The sequence below is a fragment of the Amyelois transitella genome, chromosome 27, assembly GCF_032362555.1.
Source record: "Amyelois transitella isolate CPQ chromosome 27, ilAmyTran1.1, whole genome shotgun sequence".
NCBI lineage: Eukaryota > Metazoa > Arthropoda > Insecta > Lepidoptera > Pyralidae > Amyelois > Amyelois transitella.
Genome location: NC_083530.1, coordinates 5617341 through 5641152, shown reverse-complemented (window position 1 = coordinate 5641152; position 23812 = coordinate 5617341). Strand labels below are relative to the sequence as shown.

Here is a 23812-nt window from a genome sequence, read left to right as displayed (position 1 = left end):
TCTGAAATGTTTCTTCATATGTGCCGCGTAGTTCCCGGAACCAATATAAAAAAGAATAGGACAACTCCATCTCTTTCCCATGGATGTCGTAATAGGCGACTAAGGGATAGGCTTACAAACTTTGGATTCTTTTTTAGGCGATGGGCTAGCAACTTTCACTATTTGAATCTCAATTCTATCATTAAGCCAAATAGCTGAACGTGGTCATTCAGTCTTTTCAAGACTGTTGGCTCTGTCTACCCCGCAACGGATATAGACTTGATTATTTGTATATATGTATGTATGTACATTTATATTATTTATATAACAACAAATGATTTGTTGGTTTGTTTGTTCAGATCGCAGAAATCATCCGATGGGTGGCGGACGAGAAGGAAGCACGTGGCTACTTGCAAGCGCTCGCTACCAAGATGACCGAGGAGTTGGAGTATTTGAAACACGGTAAGATGGGGTTTGTGAATGAATAAAGGAGGGTGCAAGGTCGATTGACTCTTGAGTTAGTGCGTCGTCACGCCAAAAATTAGGTGTATTGTGTAAAATTTATCTGTGCTTCTTCCTCCTGGCTTTAGTCCTGGTTGCATCCTCACCACTCTGGAGAGGAGCCCGGGGTTGACCTTTTGACCATGGGTTCTGGATTGGGTCAGTTTTTACACGAAACGACTCCCGCCTGACCTCCGCAAACTTTGAAGGTAAACCTAACCCGTATTGGATCCATCATGGTTACACATCCAGTAGCCTGAATCTGCAGGTTTTCTCACGATGTTTTCCCTCACCGTAAGAGCATCGGTTGGTATTCAAACTAATGTACATAACTTTGAAAATCTTCATAATACTAATCGTCACTAATCGCCCTTAATAATTAGTAGCTTCTTTGAAGTAGTAAAATTATTTCTTGAAAATTCAAAAAATTCAAAATTTAAAATTCAAAATTTTTTATTCGTTATTATAGGATACTTCATATAGCTTAATAATTGTCAAATCTTTTGGTTTCACAACATTGGTTGACGTCAAATATATTACTTAAACCTAAGTTTACTGCCGCTTCCAAGGCGTCAGTGCAGAAGAAGTGGTAAGAAATGGCACGGCACTTGTTTTGGTTAATTGTTTTTATTTGTTTATTTTTTTCTTTCATTTATATTAAAGAATATAAGTGCAGAGTATCAATTACAAAAACTTTTACGGATCATAAATTTTGGAACGTTTTGTGTTGGGGTTTGTTATACATATGTGACAAACAAATGATCGGTTTGACACTAATGACATATATATACGGGACATAAGATATATATACGGGACAAATTACACAGATTGAGTTAGCCTCGAAGTAAGTTCGAAACTTGTGTTACGAGATACTAACCCAACGATACTATATTAATTTTATAATAAATACTTATATAGCTAAACATCCAAGACCCGGGCCAATCAGAAAAAGTTCATTTCTTATCATGCCCTGGTCGGGATTCGAACCCGGGACCTCCGGTGTCACAGACAAGCGTACAACCGCTGCGCCACAGAGGCCGTCAACATGTAACATGTGTTCCAGCGAGCGGCGCGCGCGGCGCGGCGGCCGTGCCCCCGGCGGCGGGCGCGGGCTCCGCCCCCGGCGCCGGCTGGCGGAACCGCCGCTCGCAGAAGCTGGACAAGATGGAGATCCTCACCTTGCAGTCCTCGCTGCACTCGGAGATCCAGGCCAAGCAGCAGGTCGGCGAGGAGCTGAGTCGCACCAGAGCTGAACTGCTGCACAGTCAGAGGTGAGTTGGCAAGAGATTAATATAGACTGTTGACACTCAGATGGTACGTACATGTGGGGGATAAATTAAATGATTCGAGAACCTTTATTTTATACAAACACATTTATTATTTTATAAAAAGAATAATACACTGATCGACACGTCTATCGCCTTAGCACACGCAGCCATCTTCCTACGTCATTCATACGTCACATACATCCATCTCGCTCTTTACTTCCCTTTCACTCCAATACACTCCTACATACATATAGTCACGTCTTTATCCCCTGCTGGGTAGACAGAATCAACAGTCTTGAAGATACTGATAGAGCACATTCAGCTGTTTGGCGTACTGATAGAATTGGGATTCATATAAAGTGATTTACTAGCCCGTCGACTAAGAGAAAAATCCCAAGTTAATAAGCCTATCCCTTAGTCGCCATTTACGTCATGCATTGGAAAGAGATGGAGTGGTCCTATTCTTTTTTTCTATTGGTGCCGTGTAGTTCCCAGCCACGTCAAATAAGTTATTTATACTTATAATTTTATATAGGCCACTAAGTACTACACTATAAGCTTGTGAACTTGAGATTCTTTTTCAGGCGATGGGCTAGCAACCTGTCAATATTTGAATCTCAATTCTATCATTGAGCCGAACAGCTCAATGTGGCCTTACAGTTATTTTAAGACTGTTGGCTCTGTTCACCCTGGAAAAGATACTATATGTATGTATTTATGTATGTATAAATATAGAAAAGAAGTGTGAATGGGACTGTTGGAGTGGGAAGGCCTAGACGAACGTACCTTGATCAAATCGGAGACGTTCTAGCAAAAGGTCTGGTCATGAGTATCCGAAACCCACGAGCTAAAATGAATAGATGAATAACTTCTATGCAATAAAGATATTACAAACAAATAGAGTTATGAATGTGGATGAAGTCAAAGAAGTAGAAAGATGTGGTCTCTGCCTACCACTCTGGGAAAGAGGCGTGATTTATGTATTTGTATGTATCTATACATATAATAAATCTGTAGAAGGGTCAATTCTATACATTGAAAATATTGAAAAAATAAATAGCAGGGGGTGTTATCGATACCAAACACAAATATGTGAGGATTCAGTTTTATCCGTAGACGTTGTTCTGTAGAACCGCTAGACACACGTTGCCTTACCCGCAGTGGATTCAGCGTAGTAATAAGATGTCATTGTCAGATTTACTCAAAGTGCCGTGTGGCTCCCGGCATCAATATAAAAAAGAATAGGACCACTCCATCTCTTTCTCATGTCGTAAAAGGCGACTAAGGGATAGGCTTACAAACTTTGTATTCTTTTAGGCGATGGGCTAGCAACCTGTCACTAGTTGAATCTCAATTCTATCGTTAAGCCAAATAGCTGAACGTGGCCATTCAGTCTTTTCAAGACTGTTGGCTCTGTCTACCCCGCAAGGGATATAGACGTGACCATATGTATGTGGAGAAATAAACCATCCAAGCGAAGACCGACATCCGCGCGGACGGAGTCGCGGGCGGAAGCTAGTAAACAATATCTTTACAGGGAGCTGCTGGAGACCCGTCAGAGACTCGATGCGCTCGCGCACGACATGAAGCGCAAGGAGCAGCACATCCGCGACATGCAGGCGCGGCTCGACGCGCCGCACCAGCCCTCCAACTCCTGTGAGTATCACATCGCACTGGCGACCCGCCCGGCTTCGTGCCGGTATAAATAAATAAATATATACGGGACAAATTACACAGATTGAGTTAGCCTCGAAGTAAGTTCGAGACTTGTGTTACGAGTTACTAACTCAACGATACTATATTTTATAATAAATACTTATATAGATAAACATCCAAGACCCAGGCCAATCAGAAAAAGTTCTTTTCTCATCATGCCCCGGCCGGGATTCGAACCCGGTATCGTTTATATAGATATAAAAACCTTTTACAGAACACAATCTTTCTAATCAAATTTTACACGGGAACAAAATCAGTTCACAACTTTCCGAGTGCTACATAAAGGGAGTTTTAAATGTAGTGTTTACAACGTGAATATAGTTTAGGAATTGCAAACATTGAAATGGTTTACACTTTTAGGAAACACATTGACATACAATGGCCTTTAGAAATATTTTATTTGACAATTTTAATATTAATGTACCTATATGGGTTATGCTAGGTACTTACAATTAAATTGGAAATTTACAATTTCTCATAATATACTGCAGGAGAGTGCGCGCTGAGATTTCGCGTGCGCACGTTTAACTTGCAAGAGACCTCTAGTTGCATTGTAGTTGAGATAAGTTTTCGACTTATTAATGAAAAAACTTCAGACCGTAATTATTGCTATTTAAGATAAAAGTCATTATTTATGTATAGTGCTTAGAAAACAACTCGTGCGAGTATTAAAAGTTATAATCAAGTATATTACAACTAACACATATATACTTAACTTTACTATAAATTCAAATTACAAAGATAAATATTTGCACGAATTAGGGAGAAATGTAGATAATAGTTTATTTTTCAAGATATTCAAAGATAGTGATAGGTTGCAAGCTCATCGCCTTAAATGCATAGAATGCCTACTTCTTTTTAACTTACTGAAACAAAAGCATTTTTTTATTATTTTGATAGAAATTTTATTTTCCTTCTTATAAAAAAATATATTCTACAAAACTTCAAGTGTTATTTTTTTTTAATGGGATGTATGTTTCACTTGGTGTTATGAGCACACACACACACATAGTTTATTTATTTATTTATGTACGTGTATTTAATATTATTTTTATTACAGCACGCGACGTATTTTATGTTTATAATATGTTTATTTAGTGCACCTTTTCTTTTTGTTTTCGTTACATGTGCACAAATCCCATCCAATACAAAAATTTCGTTTCTGTGACGTCACACCATCTTCGACCTTATCACGAACGGAATCTGGGCTCCCACCACAAAGTCCAACGTCGACCGCGACGAAAAAAACGGAAATAACCAATCAAATTCACGGACTCTTATTTAAACAACCAATCGCGAATTTCCATTTGGACTGTGTTAACTGTGAAAATTTAAAAATTGGACTGTGATTCGTTATTCCAAAACTTGTTTGTTTCTATATTCGAAATTGTTATTGGCCATGTTTATTTGTTGTTGATTTTTTTTTAATATGGCGCAACGATCATGTATTATCTGTGGCATTTATTACGTCGTGTTAAACGCGACTATTTTATCTTTTTTTATTTTATTAATTTTAATTTTTGTCTATAATCTTGCATTGTGCTTTTATACATTTTTTTCCAATGACAGTTCGCACTTGGCTGAGACTATATACACCTTTTTTCATTGGTATGACGTCGTGTATATGGGGCGTGGCTATTCTTGTGTATCATCAGATATATGATTGATTATAATGTTGTATGTCTATAGTCAATATTTTACGTCCGATGCTTTTCTTTTGAAAATTACGAGGTAATTTTTGAGGTAAATTATAGTAGTAGTCTTTATTTAAATCACATAAATTCTCAAATTGTTTGCCCCTGTCACACACTTTTTTATGTCTTATAATCTGATTGATCGATTGATCTGTGAAAGCCATCTTTTTTATATTAAAGCCTAATATATAAAAATAAAAAAGGAAAGAAATTCAACATTCGAGCAGGATTTCCTTTTAAAATCAAAGACTTTTTAGTAACACAACAATTATAACTGAAATATTAGACTTAAAAATTTGCGTAAAATGTGACTATAGATTGCGATTATATAACTGCCATAAGTTTTGATATCTATTGATATATATGTCAGATAGTTTTATACATAATTTTAGTGCTCAAAATTGTACCGTATTCGGTTACCTAGACATCACCAAAGGTGTAACATTTCTAGTCCAGATTTTGAGTCTAGTCTCAAAATGGTTACCAAAGATTTAATTAGTCTGAAATTTAGTCTCTACAAGTCGTACTAGTCATTTTTTTTTAAATTAATTTGTTTATATTTTGAATATCATGATTTTTGTGTGCTGTTATGAAATACAGAATAATATTCAGCTTTGAATTGGATTTTAAGTTACGTTTTATGCACGCATTGACTGACAGTTTTGTTAATCTTTTAAATGTAAAGCATTAAATTTTTTATGAGAGAAATTTCTCTTAAACAAAGCGCAATATCTCAGTATTTCTCGGGGTTTCTGGAAAGTTCTCAGATTTTCTTTGGATTTTCTCAATATCTCCCAGAGTTTCTCTGAATTTCTCACACAACTATTTCGGTAATGGAAAATAGTGAGAGTGAGAACCGCTGTTTGTTTCGTTTAAATTGAAATATTTTATTGCTTGTGACGATTTTGCCTTTGTTAATTATTATTTTAACATATCTAATAAATTATATTTTCCACAAATTAATAAATACGTTTTTTTTATGAAAAAAAAAATCATAATATTCACAATCTATTGTATGAAGTAGCACAAAAAGAAATGAATTGAATTTTATCAAATGTATGGAGCACAATGCAGGACATTTTTTTTATTAATTAAGATTTTCTTTAGATCAGATTTAGAATCTCAGTTTTTTTTCTTTTCTTTTTAAAACTACAGTTAGTCAAATTAAATTAGGTTTTAAATAATTTAACATTTTTTAAAAGTAATAATACAATTTAAGCTCTTGTCTAAACGTTATTTTAAAGTGATGTAATTTTTTTAATTTGAATTTTTAAACATTAAACCAGTATTTATAAACAGAAACTAAATGTATAATTAATTAAAAAATATTTATAATTCACTTTTGTTTTTGACAACTGTGGTTTTAAACAATTTTTTTTGTTCTCTATTAATTGTTAAGTCTGCCAGTACATTTAACTTTGCATTTACGTATTCTGTGTAAGTTACATGTAATTGTAATAATGTAACTATGTAAAATGCATCTTTTACAGTTTTTATGTACATAAGTTATTAAAGTTCTGTTGTACTATTTCGATATTGTTATTAATTCATAATTTTATTTCGTCCAGTAGATATATAGTAATCCTTTTTAATGATTATGGATATAATTTTTAACTCACGTTTTTCAAAGTCAATTTTCACATTTTTTTTTTAATAAAATCACTTTCACATAATTGGTAATTCGGAATATATATTGACGTTTACAAAATAATTTACCGTAATTAAAACAAATAAAGGATTGAAGGTTTCACCATTTATTAAATAGTTACAAATCATCCGAGATGGAATTGAAACCAAATTGTGAGTTTTACTACCTTTAACATTAAAGACAAGAGATTAAAAAAGCATGCTGAACCTTGTCCTTAACTCTTTGCATATGCTTTCTACAATTATTACCAAACATTCGAAAATTTTAAACCTTATTCCAAAGTATTAAAGTTGTAAGTTGTGCGCAAGCAGCCAGGCAAGGATCCGTCAAGTCTTCCACGTATTGGAGCGGCAAAGAAGAGAATGGTTCGTTTTTGATATATTTTGAAGATAGTAGTTTGTATGTGATTGTGCATTTTGTTTGTCTGTGTAACCTTGTGTTTTGCTGTACATAATTATTTTTACAAAAACTTTTTTATGATATGGAATATAATTGAAAGCGCTTAAAAGTAAATAAATAGTGGGATGAATGCAAACGTAATGAATACGTTTTGTTGCATTTGTTAGTCTCGGTAATGTCGCTGTCTTAAATTAGCCTCTCTTTTTTAATTGATTTAAAAAGGAGGGTGTTTAATGTCACTCGATGTGTTATCAATACTTATATATTATTCATACAGTGATTGATTTCTCATACTCGTTTAATTTCTGAATCTATTCAGACATTCGGTAGTCATAATTTTTTTTATAGCCATTATATTCTTAAAATTGGTTGCATGTAAAAATAATAAGCAGTACACAATGTTACACATAATTTTTTGAAGGTGTTAGTTTTAAATTCATTTTTCTTGTGCAGCGTTCCCTGTTAACATCCTGTTTTATTTGTATTGTTCATTTTTTTTTAATTGTAAATACGAGCAAGTGTGAAGGAAAATTGTATTTAGAAGAAAACTATTGCGATATCACTGTTTTGGGGGTAGTCGATTTTATTTTGTACTTTTTAGTATTTATTTGTTATTTATTTTTGTTTCTTTTTTATGTTAATTTCTTGAGCTATTGTAAGAGCCTTAGGCCTTATTCTTATAACATGTATACGTTATTATATAATTTTGTTATAATGTGTAGTGAGATTAATTTTTAAAGATCTGAAGAGCATTGAAATGGAACCCTATTTACTTTTACATCTAATCAAGATTTTTTTAATATTATTATTTACTTAATATTGTTTTTATTTTAAGTTTTCAATTGATAAGTAATTCATTTAAGATACGCTTGCGTAAGTTAGACAAACAATTGACATTTGCGTTTTTAGTATTCTAAGGAGCGATTTTTCAACAATTTGACACATGTCTGACCAGAAGATAACAAGTTATTGTGTAATCATCAGATTCTGCGGATTGAAAAATCAACCCTAACTAAAAAAAAATAAGGTCGAATACACCAAAACAGTGATGGCCGCTGACATTCGGAAATTGTACAAAACGGACATTTGTAAATCGCTTCGCTTTTGCTTGAGCTTCTTCAGGTGGCATGAATGTGACGATTTTGATGACAATTGAGTAAGTGACAAAATTATCACAAAATGCGAATAACTTTTTAAGTTTATAAAAAGAATATTGTTTTTTTTCTTTCTCCTACGACAAATCTCTGAATGGTATTTCAGAATCTCGTTAGATGTAACATGATGTAGATATTCTGTGGGACGTTTCTCCACCTTCATCTTTGTGTATTCCCAGTTGCATTTCCACTGTTGTTTGGAAGCATGGCGCGCGCGATGCCGTTTTTATCGCGCGGGCTGGTCCAAGTTTTCCGTCGATTGGCCCTCTTATAATCCTTGGTGATAGGATTTTGTGGATATATCCATTCTTTTATGTAGATCCTTATCCCTTACCGCTAGAAGTTAGTCAGTTACATTTTTCACTATGAAATTTAATTTAGTTTTAAGTATTACGAATCCATTCATATCACCGCGTAACGCTAAGCGATATGGTTTTCTTTAACACTTGTTTGTATATTCACATAGGTAACGTATGACTAATATATTTTGTTATTTGTATAGTTTTTGTTATTAGATGATAAAAGGATGCGAGACGAGATTGGGTTCTTTATAACTTAATTCTTTTGTTTTTTTAAATAATGACTAATAGTTTTTTTTTAATAATTGCGCGTTAAAATCTGTGTTATATAAATAACAGTCAATAAAAAATTTTGGTCGTTTTTTTTACTGTTCGATTTAATTATTAACATAAATGAAAACTTGTCTCGTGAGCCGATGTTTTAGTTTGTACATCATTACTTGTAAACGTCCAATATGCATGTACAGTCCTGTTTTTATGACTAAATGCCTTGTGTACAGATGCGTGCAAAAGTTATACATATATACATACATACATACATAAAATCACGCCTCTTTCCCGGAGGGGTAGGCAGAGACTACCTCTTTCCACTTGCCACGATCTCTGCATACTTCTTTCGCTTCGTCCACATTCATAACTCTCTTCATACAAGCTCGGCGGTTTCGGGTACTTTTGACCTGACCCTTTACCAGGACGTCCTTAATTTGATCAAGATACGTTCGTCTAGGTCTTCCCACTCCGACCTTTCCCTCCACACTCTCCTTGTATATCTGCTTAGTCAACCTGCTTTCATTCATCCTCTCCACATGACCGAACCATCTTAACATACCCTTTTCTATTCCTGTAACTACATCTTCTTTCACATCACAACATTCCCTTATCACGCTGTTCCTTATCCTGTCACTCAATTTCACACCCATCATACTCCTTAACGCTCTCATTTCCACTGCATTTATTCTGCTTTCATGCTTCTTTTGCCATACCCAACTTTCACTCCCATACATTAATGTCGGGACCAACACGCCCCTGTGCACAGCCAGTCGAGCCTTTTTGGATAGTTTCTGACTGCTCATAAAGGCATGCAAAGCTCCATTCACCATGTTCCCCGCGTTCACTCTCCTTTCAATATCACTATCATACTTGCCATCTGATGTAAACTTTGATCCTAGATATACAAACTCTTTCACTTGCTCCACTTTTTCTCCTCCAATCAAAATATTACATGCTGTCACTTCTTTCTCCATTTCAAAAACCAGTGTTTTAGTTTTACTTACGTTCACTTTCATTCCTTTCTCTTTTAAAGCTTCATGCATACAGTTTACCATCTCCTGTAACTCCTCCGCTGATGACGCCAGTATAACCTGATCGTCGGCATAGAGCAGACATTTGACGAGTAACTCATTCATCCTTAATCCACTTTTAGACTCTTTCAAATCTGTCAAACAGCTATCCATAAATAGGTTGAACAGCCACGGTGACGCAACACATCCTTGCCTAACGCCTTTCTCAATCTTAAACCACTCAGTGTGCGCTCCGTTTATCCTGACACAAGCACTCGAATCCTCATATAAGGATTTCAGTGCTCGTATTAAGAGACTGCTCACCCCATGCATAGAAAGTGCTGACCACAATTCATTCCTCTCAACTCTGTCATAGGCCTTTTCCAGATCTACGAATGTGCAATAGACTTTTTGACTCTTGGCCAAAAACTTTTCGGCTATGCACCGCAAGGAAAAGACCTGATCAGTACATCCCATTCCCTTTCGAAATCCCGCTTGAGCATCCCATATTTTGTCATCAGTTTCATTCCTGACTCTATTAATCAATACCTTAGCATACAATTTGCCGACGACGCTAAGCAGGCTTATACCACGATAATTTTTGCAGTCCAGCTGTGACCCTTTTCCTTTGTAAAGTGGCACGATAACAGCCTTACACCAATCTTTTGGTACTCGGCCGCTTCTCCAACACAAATTGAAAAGGCAGTACAACTGACTAGCTACTACGCCTTTTCCTGCTTTAAGCATCTCGACCGACACTCTATCACACCCAGCAGCCTTTCCCGCTTTCATACTCTTAAGTGCTTCCACAATTTCGAACATTTCAATTTCGCCTTCCATCTCATTCTCTTTTTCTTCGCTATAGCAGAAATCTTTCTTATTTCCTTCCTTTTTTCAAATAAACTTTCAAAATAGTCCTTCCATATCTTTAGTACACATTCTTCTCCTTTCACAACGCTACCATCCTGGCATCTGATCCTAGTCAGCTCTCTGGTTATAGTATTTCCTCGGGCTGACCTTACGGATTTCCAGAATACTTTCAGATTTGACTGAAAGTTATACATATATAAAGAACGTTTTGCATAAATTCTAATGAATTGGAGTATAACTAATTGTAAAGATTTTGGTCACGTATATATCTTTAACCAAGATAGAATTTGAGTCGACGCGTCAAGAAAATATAGCAAGATCCATTGCTTAGTTACTCATGAACATTCACAGGAATTTCTACTATATAAGCTAGTATAAAGCGTACCGCTTTACTTACCTTTCGTCCGCTTTGGTAACTAAACTTATGTAACCAGTTACAAAAGGAGATTTCTCTCTCGCTGTTTGGTATCCAGTTGTGAAAGAAGAATTCTGTGCCCTAAGATTTACAGCTGATGTATAACTTTTGCACACGCATAAACATGATTTTGTACCTTACATTTTGTGATGTTGGTTTCGGTTGGGTTGGTTTATGTGTCCCCGCCCTATCCGTGCGTCATACGACAGTGTGTCCTATGTTTTCAATTGTTATGTGGTTTACCGGAGTTGATTTACGTCATAAATGAACTTTTTTTTTTTTTACTAAGCAAAATGGGTGTGGCGAACGGCGATAATTTTATTATTTATATGTTTAATTTTCTTGTGCTCAATAATAGAGTGATTTCTTTTTGTGATAAAAACACTGTGGTCACTTTTATCCCGTTCGCCACACTTTATACGGTAGATCGAAGAACTTTTAGGCCACGCCTATTTTTCCTTTTATTATGTCAGTTTGGAATTCCTTACATTTACCAATCTGTCCAGGAATTGACAAAATCTTCTTAAAAAGAGATTGTCCTAAAATTTTAAACTTATCACCTGTTCTAATATAGTTTTTTTTTCTCTTTTTGCTTAAAATTTCATACATTCCCATGTTCTAATTAGGCTCTAATTTTTGCTCGAAATGTCACATCGATCGCGTGTTGTGATTATATTAATGTTTTCAGTTCTGGACGTGCCGCCATCTCAGATGAGTTACCTGGACGAATTCTTGAAGGACGCGCCGTCCGAGCGACATTACGACAATGTGCCGTCGGTCAACAATGAGCAAACGGTATGTGGCATATTCTGTCATGAAAATGGGCTTAAACAGTACGAGTGTGTATTTCATATATTCACTTTTATAAAACACTAGCAACCCGTTCCGGCTTCGCACGGGTATTTCAGTAGGTGTATAATGTTGAAACTTTTCGTAAATAACCCATCTTTTTACTGTTTTAAATAAACGTAAAAAAATTGGTATTGTGGGTTATCCTTAGAAGATAGATATATACCACCTCGGACTTTTTTGTAGATCTATTAAAGAGGTACAATTCCACCATACAATGTTTTGTTATAACTCAAAAGGTTTTGGCAGCGTTCTTGAGGAAAGCTCCTGATCGGCTTAATTTTTTCCGACCTATTGAACTAATATCGTTGTAATATCGTCTGTTTGTACAAAACCTAAACTCATTATACACTTAAACCTTCCTCAAGACTTGCTCTATCTATTGTTGAAAACCGCATAAAAATGAGTCCCGTACTTTTCGAGTTTATCGCGAACAGACAGACTGACAGAGGCGGCAATCCTTCCCGCAACCCTTTTTTTTTGGCTTAAGAGGTTTTACAATTTATAAAGTTGGGAAATAACTTTTATATATGAGTTTAGTAGGTATTATTGGTATGATAACTTTTATGTTTTTATTTTTCGTAGGCATAAAAATATATAATCATATGAAAGCAAGTGTTTGCAATAGGAAAAAATAAAGCAATTACCCGATGATGAGAGAAAGAATTCCTTAATATTTACATAGAATTTTGGCTTATCATTCCTAACAATCATTATCCATCAAATTAATGTCGTAACTAATGCAGGTGATAGAATTTTTAATTGTGCTTTTTATGTGGCTCCTTGAAAAAATATACTATTGAATAACCTACATATTAATTTATTTATTTAAACTTTATGCACGCAAATGTTCAACAGATGGACTTAATGCCACAAGACATTCTATGCCAGTCGAACATATGTATATAGTTTTAAAGACTTTTTCGAATACATAAGTAAATGTAATCACATCTATATCACTTGCGGGGTAGACAGCGCCAACAGTATTAAAAAGACTGAAAGGCCACGTTCAGCTGTATGGCCAAATAATGGAATTGAGACTAAAATACTGACAGGTTGCTAACCTATCGCCTATAAGAATAAATTTAATAATCAGATTTTTTAATAAAAAATTCTTAATTTATCATATAATAAAGAAATGACAGCATGTAATATTTTGATTGGAGGAGAAAAAGTTGAGCAAGTGAAAGAGTTTGTATATCTAGGATCAAAGTTTACATCAGATGGCAAGTGTGATAGTGATATTGAGAGTGAACGCGGGGAACATGGTGAATGGAGCTTTGCATGCCTTTATGAGCAGTCAGAAACTATCCAAAAAGGCTCGACTGGCTGTGCACAGGGGCGTGTTGGTTCCGACATTAATGTATGGGAGTGAAAGTTGGGTATAGCAAAAGAAGCACGAAAGCAGAATAAATGCAGTGGAAATGAGAGCGTTAAGGAGTATGTTGGGTGTGAAATTGAGTGACCGGATAAGGAACAGTGTGATAAGGGAATGTTGTGATATGAAAGAAGATATAGTTACAGGAATAGAAAAGGGTATGTTGAGATGGTTCGGTCATGTGGAGAGGATGAATGAAAACAGGTTGACTAAGCAGATATACATGGAGAGTGTGGAGGGAAAGGTCGGAGTGGGAAGACCTAGACGAACATATCTTGATCAAATTAAGGACGTCCTGGTGAAGGGTCAGGTCAAAAGTACCCGAAACCGCCGAGCTTGCATGAAGAGAGTTATGAATGTGGATGAAGCAAAGGAAGTATGCAGGGATCGTGGCAAGTGGAAAGAGGTAGTCTCTGCCTACCCCTCCGGGAAAGAGGCGTGATTTTATGTATGTATGTAATAGAGAAGCTAGTCGAAATGAAGTTACGCTATCCATTACTAAAGAACCATTACGTTATCTACATATATTTATTGTTAAAATTATTGTTCAATTTTAAACGCATGCAAAAAGTATATTTTTGTTCAAGGAGTTATTTATTTTTAAAATTATTGTTCAATTTTAAACGCATGCAAAAAGTATATTTTTGTTCAATTAGCGCTTTTTTACTAAGTTTTTTTGTTTAACATTATATTTTACGTTGCCGTGGCTGCCGCGTTTCTCGCACAGATGTCGCCGGCCTACCGTTACAGGAACACGCAGTTTTGTTGCAATGCCAAGGTTCGAGTTTGTTTTTTTTTTTTTTATTTTTTTTTTATTTTTTTTTTCTTATTTCTTTTTTTTTTTATTATTATTTTTTTTTTTTTTTTTTTTAACGCTTCGCTATTTTTTGTGTTAATTCTCAACGCTTATATTATAAACTTAATCGTGCTTTAAATTAGTGGTTGTATTTATTTATCTCAGTCCAGACCTTTTTTTTCTTGATAACTTTTTTCATGCCTCGTCACTAACAAATAACATAGATTGGGTTTAGCATCGAAATAAGTCTGGAATGGGAACTTCCTTACACGTTCCCATTCCAGACTTATTTCGAAGAAGGGAAGGGCTAGACGTACGTATCTCGATCAAAATTATAGATAAACCTTCGTGTCATTACGAGCTGAGTCAACGATTCATGTCATGGTTTGATCACGGTACGTTCATCTAGGCATTACTCTTCCAACGTTCCCATTCACACTGTCCTTGTATATTTAGATGATATACATACAAACATGCATACATATATCACGTCTTTATCCTTTGCGGGGTAGACAGAGCTAACAGTCTTGAAAACACTGATAGGCCACGTTCAGCTGTATGCCTTAATGATAGAATTGGGATTTAAATAGTGACAGCTGCTAGTCCATCGCCTACAAAAAGAATACGAAGTTTATTACCTTATCCCTTAGTCGCCTTATACGATATCTCTACGAAAGAAATAGAGTGGTCCTATTCTAAAGTGCGGTTAACCACACGGCATTATAACCGTTATTAAATTTGACTATTTGCGAAGGAAGTATGCAGAGATCGTGGCAAGTGGAAAGAGGTAGTCTCTGCCTACCCCTCCGGGAAAGAGGCGTGATTTTATGTATGTATGTATTAAATTTGACAGTTGATGTACGGCTCGCAACAGTCGGCCGCCCTCAGCGGCTCCCTGGAGTCCCAAGACGAGCTGGAGCAGAGAGCTGCCTCGCCCGCCTCCAGCAAGAGTTCTCCCAGCGAAATGTCCACCGTAAGTGTTATATAAATAAATAAATAAATACGGGACAAATTACACAGATTGAGTTAGCCTCGAAGTAAGTTCGAGACTTGTGTTACGAGATACTAACTCAACGATACTATATTTTATAATAAAACTTATATAGATAAACATCCAAGACCCAGGCCAATCAGAAAAAGTTCTTTTCTCATCATGCCCTGACCGGGATTCGAACCCGGGACCTCCGGTGTCACAGACAAGCGCACTACCGCTGCGCCACAGAGGCCGTCTTCCGTCTGTATTATCTTGTTCTAATAGGTATGTAATGCGTAGTGCAGTTTGTTACCGCTTCTTCTGCACTGGCGCTTTGGAAGCGGCAGTAAACTTAGTTTTAAGTAATTTATTTGACGTCAACCAATGTTGTGATACCAAAAGATATGACAATTATTAAGTGATACGAAGCGTCCATGATAATGAATAAACATTTTTAATTTGAATTATTATTTCTCTGTTTGGTCAGATGGTTTACTGGATATTATGTGTGTAATGTCTGTCTGTATCTGTGGCATATCTCATAATGTCCTTGTAGGTTGTGCAATCTAGTTTTAAATAAATAAATAAATATATGGTATAGTATTGAACGAAGAGAACGTGACTCACTCATCCAATGTGGCCGTATGACTCTCAAACCTGATGACGTCACAAACAAGCATGTATTTAGAAAATAATACATACATACATACATATGGTCACGTCTATATCCCTTGCGGCGTAGACCGAGCCAACAGTCTTGAAAAGACTGAATGGCCACTTTCAGCTATTTGGCTTAATGACAGAATTGAGATTCAAATAGTGACAGGTTGCTAGCCCATCGCCTAAAAAGGAATCCCAAGTTTGTAAGCGTATCCCTTAGTCGCCTTTTACGACATCCATGGAAAAGAGATGGAGTGGTCCTATTCTTTTTGTATTGGTGCCGGGAACCACACGGCATAAATATTAATAACGTTGAAATATTTATCCCTGATACTCAAAATTAATATAATGTTAATAACACACAAGCGCTCTTCAAAGCTGTTTTACACGTTAATTTAGGGCTGCCTACAATAGAATACATACTATAATTACGGCACGGCACTAATTATAAAATAATCTATTGTCTTTTCCGCCCTCAGGATCCGTCTCTCGGCCCGACCATACCGGGCAAGCAGAAACTGCATCAGTTCCTAGTCAGAACATTCAGTAGCCCGACCAAATGTAACCACTGCACGTCGCTCATGGTAAGAATATTATAAACTGTCGTTTGTAGAGATGAAGGGAAGGTGTATTTTCTTTAGTTATAATTTTATTTTTTTTGATCAAATATGTCTCTAGTCTATGTAACTATTGACGAGTATCTTGAAATTCTCGCAAAAGAGAAATCAGGTAAAAGCTAGTATTTGGATATAGATATACTAGAAGAAATAATGGGACATGTGAAAAAAAAACGGGGAAAATTTATCACCCTCAAATAATGTTCAAAATAACTATTCCACGCGGACGTAGTCGCGGGCGCAGCCAATAGACAATATATATTATTTTATTATTGCGATGCGGCCGTTCCATATTATTTTATAATTGCGATGCCCAACAGGGTTCATATTTAACTGATGTAGGTACTTTATGATATGCAATAAAGAATTTGAAATTGAAATATATACAGGCTGACATTTAAAACAACTGCATTCTTTTAAACATAGACTATACATGGTATAGTCTAGTATAAGCATGGGCTTCTGAGCCGTTTGAGCCTATTTTTATTTAAATTAAACATCATCATTAACACATTTAAAAAACCCTCAAAAACTACGTCACACGCTTTATTAAAGACCAATACTTCATAAAGAAATTAAAACTAAACATGTAAATAAATGTCTGAAAAATAAATTATTTTTCTAGTATCAAGATCAAATAAAGTACAGAGTTGTCGAGATCACTCAGCTGGCTGAATTGTGTCGTTGACCTCTGAATCTTACGCGTCGCTTTTCCACCGGCCGGGATGATATGACGTATTTAGGATCGTGGATTTTGATACTATTATTTTTTTTCGTACTTTCTGAAATATGTACCGATATTTTTGTTTTAACGTTTTTAAATATCCTTTAGATGAGTATACTTAACAGTTAAATTTATGCAGTTGAATTAAAAGTCACCCTGTATAATGCACTTATTGAGCCGCCATTGCGTCGCCAGATCGGGCTGACGCGGCAGGGCGTGGTGTGCGAGACGTGCGGGCTGTGCGTGCACACGCGGTGCTGCGCGCGCGTGGCGGCGCGCTGCCCGCTGCCCGCCGGCCGCGAGCGCCGCCCGCTCGGCATCGACCCCGCCCGCGGCCAGGGCACCGCCTACGAGGGGTACGTCAAGGTACGTTGACGACATTGTATTTTGTTCTATGTAGGAAGTATAGTTATTGAAGTTATTTATTCCTACAGAAGATAGAAGGAGAAAAGGGGAGAAAATAATAGAGGTCAGTTCGCGTTGGTTGCTATTTTAGAGAGTTCCCCAGAGTAGGGACTCGCTCTCTGGGGGAGGGGAGGAGGGAAGAAATTTATTGAAAAGTCTTGTTGCTTGATCATATTAGCAACATATGTAATAATATTAGTATGAGAAACTTGCGTCCTATTTTTCATACAAGATATTGCGCACGAGTGAAAAGAGACCATCGGGCATTGATCTTGCCAGAGGACGGGAGAAAGCTCATGAGGAATATGTCTAGGTTAGTGATACCTGAAGATGGAAAGAATGAAAAGACTATTTAAAACAGGGATTTAAGAGTTCTCTTGGTCCGACCTTTCATTAGAATTTCCTCAATTTTATCAAGATAATTTCGCAGTAGTCACTTTTTTGCAGAAAGTGTGGGGATTGGAAGAAAGTCTGGAAAGTCTTGTTACTTGAGCATTTTAGCAACAGGTGTAAATTATTTCATTCAGTGGAGAATTCTATTCTTTCAAGTTATTAGTCCATTCAATTAGCTGGGCAACAAGTTCTGCATTCCATTAACAGTGTATAAATTAAGAAGACATTAATGTTTACAATGAAATAACGGTTTCAGGTGCCGAAACCGGGCGGCGTGAAGAAAGGCTGGATGAGACAGTTCGTGGTCGTTTGCGACTTTAAATTGTTCCTCTACGATATATCACAGGACAGGTGAGAATTTGTGTTGGTACATACGTACATACATATATATGGTCACAGTAGACAGAGCCAACAGTCTTGAAAAGACTGCTGGGCTAATTTATCTTGATTTGTATATATTTTGTGTTCTTCTACTTCCTCCTGGCTTTTGTCCCGGTCGTTCGCATCCTCACCACTCTGGAGAGGAGCCCGGGGAATGTCTTTGACCATGGATCCTGAATTGGGTGAGTCAGGTATTTACACGAAGCGACTCCCGTCTGACCTCCGCAAACTTTTGCAGGGGAACCTAACCCGTATTGGTCATATTACACATCCAGTTTCCTGAATGGGCTGGTTTCCTCACGATGTCTCCATCGGTTAGTATTCAAACTAATGTACATCATAGGTTTTGGTATACAACATTTTGGCATAACAGGTATAAGGCATAATTCATTTAGATGCGTGCGAAGGCTAGTCATAATAATATAATAATTCATTTATATCAGACCATTGATCCATATTTTAATGTGTTAGTAACAATTTGGCCTTATGAACTAGTGTTAGTAACATAGGTACACAAATAAAAATAAATAAAAAAATTGTATCTATATATTATTGTTACAGGAATGCGTTGCCATCAGTTTGTGTGAGTCAAGTGCTGGACATGAGGGACCCTGAATTCAGCGTGACGTCGGTCAAAGACTCTGACGTCATACACGCCAGCAAACGGGACATACCGTGTATATTTAGGGTGAGTTCACATGAACGAAAAGATGGAGTTATTTATTTATGTACGGTATATTTATTTCATATTTTATAAATGTGCCGTGTGGTTCCCGGCACCAATGAAAAAAAGAATAGGACCACTCCATCTCTTTCCCATGGATGTCGTAAAAGGCGACTAAGGTATAGGCTTACAAACTTGGGATTCTTTTTTAGGCGACAGGCTAGCAACCTGTCAGTATTTGAATCTCAATTCTATCATTAAGCTAAATAGCTGAACGTGGCCTTTCAGTCTTTTCAAGACTGTTGGCTCTGTCTACCCCGTAAGGGATATAGACGTGATGATATGTATGTATGTATGTATCTATTTATAAATGTTCATGGACGCCAGGAGCAAAAGGTCAGGTCAAGAGTACCCGAAACCGCCGAGCTTGCATGAAGAGAGTTATGAATGTGGATGAAGCGAAAGAAGTATGTAGAGATCGTGGCAAGTGGAAAGATGTAGTCTCCGGGAAAAAGGCGTGATACTACGTCCACTATATATATATTTTACATACATACATACATATGATCACGTCCATATCCCCAGCGGGGCAGACAGAGCCACCAGCCTTGAAAAGACTGACAGGCCACGCTTAGCTGTTTGGCTTAGTGATAGAATTGAGACTCAAACAGTGACAGGTTGCTAGCTCATCGCCTAAAAGAGGAATCCCAAGTTTATAAGCCTATCCTTTAGTCGCTTTTTACGACATCCGTGGGAAAGAGATGGAGTGGTCCTATTCTTTTTTGTAATGGTGCCGGGAACTACACGGCACATATATATATTTTACAATATAAAAAAAAAACACACTTCAATACTAAGTACATCTTACGAGCCATTTTTGTTAAACTCACTCTCCGATTTCAGATATCGACATCGCAACTAGAAGGCGGCAAGAGGTCTCACACTCTGATGCTGGCCGAGTCGGAGTCCGAGAAGACTAAGTGGGTGGTAGCTCTCAGCGAGTTGCATAGGATACTGAAGAGGAACAATCTGCCTGATAAATGTGTAAGTATTTATATGAAAATATAATAAACAGCTGAACGTGGCCTACTAGTAGATTGTTGGCTCTGTCTACCCCGCAAGGGATATTGATGTGATTATTTGAAGGTAAGGTATTAATAAATATAAGGCGTTCGAAATGAGAACCTCCTTCTTTTCCGTTGAAAATAGAAATGATTAAAGCGATGATTGTAAATCAACCGTCACAAAGGGAGGATTTTTTTTGAAGACTAGTGTGATGCTTGGGGAACTACGCGACAGACGATGTGGAGGTTGTATTCCAATCTGTGAAATCTTTGCTTGCGCGATTTTGATTCTTCGCTGTTATTGCTTTACGATCTGTCATTGTAAGTACTTGACGACATTTTAGATTCGTTTTTTTTATTTGAAACTGATGATTTTTTTTTGTTCCGTGGTTGTATTTTAATACAAAATTTACATGTTACATGGAAGAGATCGCTTTTATTGATAAAATCACCTTTTGCTGCCATGTTTTAATGCATTTTTGTGAATTTGCTGTAACTTATTGTGGTGGTAGATCGGAGTGAAATTGAGTGACCGGATAAGGAACAGCGTGTGGAGGGAATGTTGTGATGTGAAATAAGATGTAACAGGAATAGAAAATAGAAATGTTAAGATGGTTTGATCATGTGGAGAAGACGAATGAAAGCAGGTTGACTAAGCAGATATACAAGGAGAGTGTGGAGGGAAAGGTCGGAGTGGGAAGACCTAGACGAACATATCTTGATCAAATTAAGGACGTCCTGGTAAAGGGTCAGGTCAAAAGTACTCAACATACCCTTTTCTATTCCTGTAACTACAATCCTAATCAGCTCAAGTAATCGCTCAATCCTATTATTAAGTCAAATAGCTGAACGTGGCCATTCAGTCTTTTCAAGATTATTGGCTCTGTATAGGTCTTGTCCCCGCAAGGGATATATACGTGACCATATGTATGTATGTATAAAGTATAATAAAATTTTGAATTTGAATTCAGAATTTGAATTTAGAATTTGAATTTAGAATTTGAATTTGGAATTGGAATTTAGAATTTGAATTTAGAGTTTGAATTTAGAATTTGAATTTAGAATTTGAATTTAGAATTTGAATTTAGAATTTGAATTTAGAAATTGAATTCGGAATTTGAATTCAGAATGTGAGTTATCGCCCGAACGCAGGTGTACAGCGCGTGCGTGCTGATCTCGGGGTCGGGCGCGGCGCCGGCGGCGGTGCGCGGCGCGAGCTGCGCGTGCGTGGTGGAGCGCGCGCGCGCCGTGCTGGGCGGCGACGCGGGGCTGGCGCTCGTGGACCTGGAGCGCGCCGAGCTCACGCCGCGCCGCGCGCACGCGCCCGTCGCCAAGATGCTGTATGTTGCGCAGGAGCAGCTGCTGGGTGAGGACGTCTCGCTGTGTTCGTTCGTGTGCCTCTCTCGACGTGACTGTTAAAGAATAGAACCATCTGGTTTAGATGGATGTCGTAAAAGGCGATTAAGGAATAGGCTTGTAAACTTGAGATTCTTCTTTTAGGCAATGGAGCTAGCAAGCTGTCACTATTTGAATCTCAATTCCATCATAAAGCCAAACAGCTGAACATGCCCTATCAGTATTTTCAAGACTGTTAGATCTGTCTTCTACAAGATATAGACGTGATTATATGTATGTGTGTATGTTCATGAACAAAACAATTTTAATTATGTAGATAGTGCGATATTTTGTGGCGGCTTGCTTTAGTCCCTCTGACCTATGACCTCCGCAACCTTTGCAGGTGGTAAACTTTACCAATATCAGAACCATGATAATACATACAATTGCCAGAAGGTACAGGTTTCCTCACGATGTTTTCCCTCACTGTAACAGCTTCGGTTACTATTCAAACTAATGTTCACAACTTTTAAATAGAATTTTTGGTACATGGTCGAAGTGGGATTTGAACCCGTGCCTTTCTGCGCATCACACATTTTAACCGGGCACCATACCAATTCGACCACCAACTAGATTAATTATAAAAAATATAAATTTGTTTTCAGTCGTTATCGCCGGCCGCGGTCGTCACGTCCGATTAGTTCCTATCCGGGCTCTGGAATGTTCTGAGGTGGAATGTGTGAAGCTGGCGGAATCCAAGGGCGCAGTGGACATAGCTGTGGGTCAATTACACGCTCAAGCGTATGGATTTGCTGTTGTTTGTAAGAGACAGGTCAGTATAAGTTGACCTCTGGTTCGTATGAGCTTACATAGAAATGAGGGGTTTAAGTAAACTGGTCGTATCTTTAAGGAATGCGCCAGTGTAAATTGACTCCTTGTTACTATGGGCTTTCATACTTAGCAGAGGTCTAAGTTGGCTAGTCAATTTAAAGAGATATCCTAGAAGGTTTCATGGGGGAATGTGTGAAACTGGCGGAATCCAAGGGCGCAGTGGACATAGCTGTCGGTCAATTACACGCTCAAGCGTATGGATTTGCTGTTGTTTGTAAAAGACAGGTCAGTATAAGTTGAACCCTGGTTAGTATGAGCTTACATAGAAATGAGGGGTTTAAGTAAACTGGTCGTATCTTTAAGAATCAGGCCAGTGTAAATTGACTCCTGGTTTCTATGAGCTTTCATACTTAGCAGAGGTCTAAGTTGGCTAGTCAATTTAAAGAGATATCTAGAAGGTGGAATGTGTGAAACTGGCGGAATCCAAGGGCGCAGTGGACATAGCTGTGGGTCAATTACACGCTCAAGCGTATGGATTTGCTGTTGTTTGTAAAAGACAGGTCAGTATAAGTTGAACCCTGCTTTGTATGAGCTTACATAGAAATGAGGGGTTTAAGTAAACTGGTCGTATCTTTAAGAAACGGGCCAGTGTAAATTGACTCCTGGTTACTATGAGCTTTCATACTTGGCAGAGGTCTAATTTGGCTAGTCAATTTAAAGAGATATATAGAAGGTTTCATGGTGGAATGTGTGAAACTGGCGGAATCCAAGGGCGCAGTGGACATAGCTGTGGGCCAATTACACGCTCAAGCGTATGGATTTGCTGTTGTTTGTAAGAGACAGGTCAGTATAAGTTGACCTCTGGTTAGTATGAGCTTACATAGAAAGGAGGGGTTTAAGTAAATTGGTCGTATCATTAAGAAACGGGCCAGTGTAAATTGACACCTTGTTACTATGAGCTTGCATACTTAGTAGAGGTCTAAGTTGGCTAGTCAATTTAAAGAGATATCTAGAAGGTTTCATGGTGGAATGTGTGAAACTGGCGGAATCCAAGGGCGCAGTGGACAATGCTGTGGGTCAATTACACGGTCAAGCGTATGGATTTGCTGTTGTTTGTAAGAGATAAAACTGCGGCTATCACCCGCTTAATTTGTGTGTCAACAATGAACGCTACATGTCTGGCCGCCCCGCAGAACGCGTACATCGTGAACGTGTACGAGATCACGCGCACGGCGGCGCGGCGCTGCCGCGTGGCGGAGCTGCGCGCGCCGGGCGCCGTGCACAGCGTGCAGCTGGCGCGCGCGCGCCTCGTGCTGGGCTACGCGGGCGGCTTCGCGGCGCACGCGCTGCCCGACCCGCGCCGCCCCGCCGCCGACCAGCCCGCCAGGGGTGAGCCGAACTCACTTAGCTATATCTGTACACTTATATTGTAAAGCTGAACAGTTTGTTTGTTTGTTTGTTTCAACGGAGTTTTTTTTGATTGAACGCGCTAATCTCAGGAACTAATGGTTCGAATTGA

At 37.7% G+C, this 23812-nt stretch overlaps 1 protein-coding gene across 3 annotated transcripts in view; it reads left to right on the top strand.

The window, feature by feature from the left end:
• The window catches only part of LOC106130435 (serine/threonine-protein kinase Genghis Khan), a 73320-nt gene that overhangs the window by 33796 nt on the left and 15712 nt on the right, over positions 1 to 23812 (top strand). For 2 of the 3 annotated variants that reach the window (XM_060952089.1, XM_060952090.1), the window contains exons 23-36: positions 339 to 441; positions 1544 to 1751; positions 3286 to 3404; positions 11912 to 12018; positions 14178 to 14228; positions 15100 to 15219; positions 16359 to 16463; positions 17416 to 17586; positions 18275 to 18369; positions 18961 to 19087; positions 19967 to 20107; positions 21280 to 21493; positions 22128 to 22294; positions 23487 to 23682. In XM_060952089.1, coding sequence (XP_060808072.1) covers positions 339 to 441; positions 1544 to 1751; positions 3286 to 3404; positions 11912 to 12018; positions 14178 to 14228; positions 15100 to 15219; positions 16359 to 16463; positions 17416 to 17586; positions 18275 to 18369; positions 18961 to 19087; positions 19967 to 20107; positions 21280 to 21493; positions 22128 to 22294; positions 23487 to 23682 — 1924 coding nt within the window. The remainder of the gene's footprint in view (positions 1 to 338; positions 442 to 1543; positions 1752 to 3285; positions 3405 to 11911; positions 12019 to 14177; positions 14229 to 15099; positions 15220 to 16358; positions 16464 to 17415; positions 17587 to 18274; positions 18370 to 18960; positions 19088 to 19966; positions 20108 to 21279; positions 21494 to 22127; positions 22295 to 23486; positions 23683 to 23812) is intronic. The other variant, XM_060952091.1, reaches the window with a different exon arrangement.